Source organism: Lepidochelys kempii, chromosome 13, assembly GCF_965140265.1.
Source record: "Lepidochelys kempii isolate rLepKem1 chromosome 13, rLepKem1.hap2, whole genome shotgun sequence".
Classification (NCBI taxonomy): domain Eukaryota; kingdom Metazoa; phylum Chordata; order Testudines; family Cheloniidae; genus Lepidochelys; species Lepidochelys kempii.
The window spans coordinates 32,960,537-32,963,450 of NC_133268.1; the positions used below are offsets into that span (position 1 = coordinate 32,960,537).

Consider the following 2,914-nt stretch of genomic DNA (forward strand, 5'->3'; position numbering starts at 1 on the left):
ATGCTCAAACCACTGAGCTATCCCCTCCCCCCAAATGACAAATGTGTCATTACACAAAGTAAAACTATTTCCCCATGTTTATTTTTCCACCCTACTGTTCCTCAGACGTTCTTGTCAACTGCTGGAAATGGCCCATCTTGATTATCACTAGAAAATGTTTCTTTTCTCTCCTGCTGGTAATAGCTCACCTTAACTGATCACTCTCGTTACAGTGTGCATGGTAACACCCATTGTTTCATGTTCTCTGTGTATATAAAATCGTCCTGTATTTTCCACTGCATGCATCCAATGAAGTGGGCTGTAGCCCATGAAAGCTTATGCTCAAATAAATGTGTTAGTCTCTAAGGTGCCACAAGTACTCCTTTTCTTTTTGTGGATACAGACTAACCCGGCTGCTACTCTGAAAACTACGGTACTTGTATGAGGTGAATTGAAAAATATTTTTTCTTTTGCTTATCATTTTTACAGTGTAAATATTTGTAATTAAAAAAATATACACTTTGATTTCAATTACAATGCAGAATACAATATATATGAAAATTTAGAAAAAACATCCAATATATTTAATAAATTTCAATTGGTATTCTGTTGTTTAATAGTGAGATTAAAACTGCAATAAATTGAGATTAATTTTTTTAATCATGATTAATTTTTTGAGTTAATCATGTGAGTTAACTGCAATTAATCAACAGCCCTACTATTGACTAATATGAGCAGACTGCTGCCATATGGAGACGTAGGTCTCTGCCTAGCACAGAGCATCATCATATCATTAATGCAATATTTTCAAATTTGTGCAGCTTAAATCAGACATAAAATAAAATAATTTGTCTCATAAATTGCAAAACAGAAAAATATAAGAGTGGTATTTGTATAAAATACAGATATGCAGTAACCTCCCCGGAAGTCTCCTTTAAAATCTCTGCATTTGCACCTTTTAAAAGGGTTAAAAAAAAGTGAGATATTATGTACTCAATTTCAAAAGGCACCTGCTTCTGTGTCCAGAATATTTTTAAATACGTGACTTCCCTGCAAATTCCAATAACACTGAAAATTCAAAGCTCTCTGACACTTACTGATGTCTGTTTTGTTTTGTTTTATTGGAGTAAACCATTCCATAGATATTCCCATTCTTTTTCCTGGCTAATCACTATTCTCTGATGCGACAGCATGTATGGCTTTGCTACCACTCCATCATCATTCACCTTCAGCAACATCATCTAAATGAATGAAAGGGCATCCAAATCTGACATGGCTGAATGGAAGATGAGAAAAGAAACTGTGAAATGTGGAGGCTTATTTACCTCTGCCTAAATAAGAACAATATTGTCTCTGGACCGGAGAATAGTTGAATGACTAGCAGGGGTGTTGTACTGTTATTATTTATTTTATTTATTTTTCTTCTCCCAAATTTTCCTCTAGAGAAATCAGATGGAAAATATAGAGTGGAGAAATCAAACAACCATCACAGAATTCATCCTACTGGGATTCGGGGATCTCCAGGAACTGCAGACCCCTCTCTTCCTGCTTTTCCTAGTAACCTACATTGTGACCATGGCTGGGAACATCCTCATTGTGGTCCTAGTTGTGACTGATCGGCACCTTCACACCCCCATGTACTTCTTCCTGGGGAACTTGTCCTGCTTGGAGACCTGCTACACCTCCACCATCCTGCCCAGGCTGCTGGCCAGCCTCCTGACTGGGGACAGAACCATTTCCTTTAGCGGCTGCATCACACAACTATCCTTCTTTGTATTCATGGTGACTGCTGAGTGTTTACTCTTATTACTCATGTCTTATGACCGCTACTTAGCAATATGCAATCCCTTGCATTATGCAACACTTATGAGCAGCCGGTTTTGCATCCAGATATTGCCTGGCTCTTGGATAATTGCCTTCTTTTGCAGCACTGTGATAACTTTTATGATGGCCGGGTTAACATTCTGTGGTCCCAACAAAATTGACCATTTCTTTTGTGATTTCACCCCAATGCTCAAAGTCTCCTGCAGTGACACCAGCCTGATTGAACTGGTGGATCTAATCCTGTCATTTGCAATTATACTTCCTACCCTCCTGTTAACCCTGACGTCCTATGTTTGCATCATCATCACCATCCTGAGAATCCCCTCCACCACCGGGAGGCAAAAGGCCTTTTCCACCTGTTCCTCCCACCTCATTGTGGTTGCTACTTTCTATGGGTCACTCATTATTATTTACATGGCACCAAAAGCCGGCAGTGCAGGAGACCTGCACAAAGTGTTCTCTGTTTTCTACACAGTCCTGACTCCCTTGGTCAATCCTCTCATCTACAGCCTGAGAAACAAGGAGGTCAAAGAGGCTTTGAAGAAAGCTGGAGGCAAACTGGCTGATTTTATAAGGAGGTGAATGAAATTCCTATGTCCTCTTTTAGACTGGGTAGATCCTCGTCCTGTCCTTTGACTCACTGAAGAAAATGACATCACGCGTGGACAGGGTGTGGGTGGTAGAATATCTTCCCTACTGATGTTAAAATGAATTGAGGATACCTCCATTTGTTCCTACTCTTTCACCACATCCAACAAAAATTTCTTGTTCTTATTTTCAAAGCCAGGATATAGCACCCCCTTTTCTGTCCAACCTATCCTCACAAGGCCAGCTCCCACCCTCCCTTTGACAATGATGCAAGCCTGGATCTCTCAGTTCTCCACTTCTTCAACCAGGACCTCAATAAGAACTTGAGCTGAAATTGACCGTGGCCACCTAACTGTCATCAGTTCCTATAAAAAGTTTAGAACAAATCATTTGATAGTCCCACTTTTTTTCTTCTACAGCACTGCTAAATTTAACAGTAATCATTGCTCCTTTGCCACTAACTTCCTACGGAATTTTGAGTCCTGAAGACTCTTATGGCACATCTTCACTGCACACTTCTTTT

At 39.8% G+C, this 2,914-nt stretch overlaps 1 protein-coding gene across 1 annotated transcript; it reads left to right on the top strand.

Annotated features, from left to right (window-relative positions):
- Positions 1–1,431: 1,431 nt before the first annotated feature.
- On the top strand, positions 1,432–2,385 carry LOC140897009 (olfactory receptor 6B1-like). The gene has a single exon (XM_073309262.1). It carries the CDS (start codon positions 1,432–1,434, stop codon positions 2,383–2,385), a length of 954 nt encoding a protein of 317 aa, XP_073165363.1.
- Positions 2,386–2,914: the final 529 nt, after the last annotated feature.

What these genes read in the sequence shown, in the direction of transcription:
- LOC140897009 (XM_073309262.1), top strand. Translation starts at nt 1,432, where the DNA reads ATGGAAAATATAGAGTGGAGAAATCAAACAACCATCACAGAATTCATC.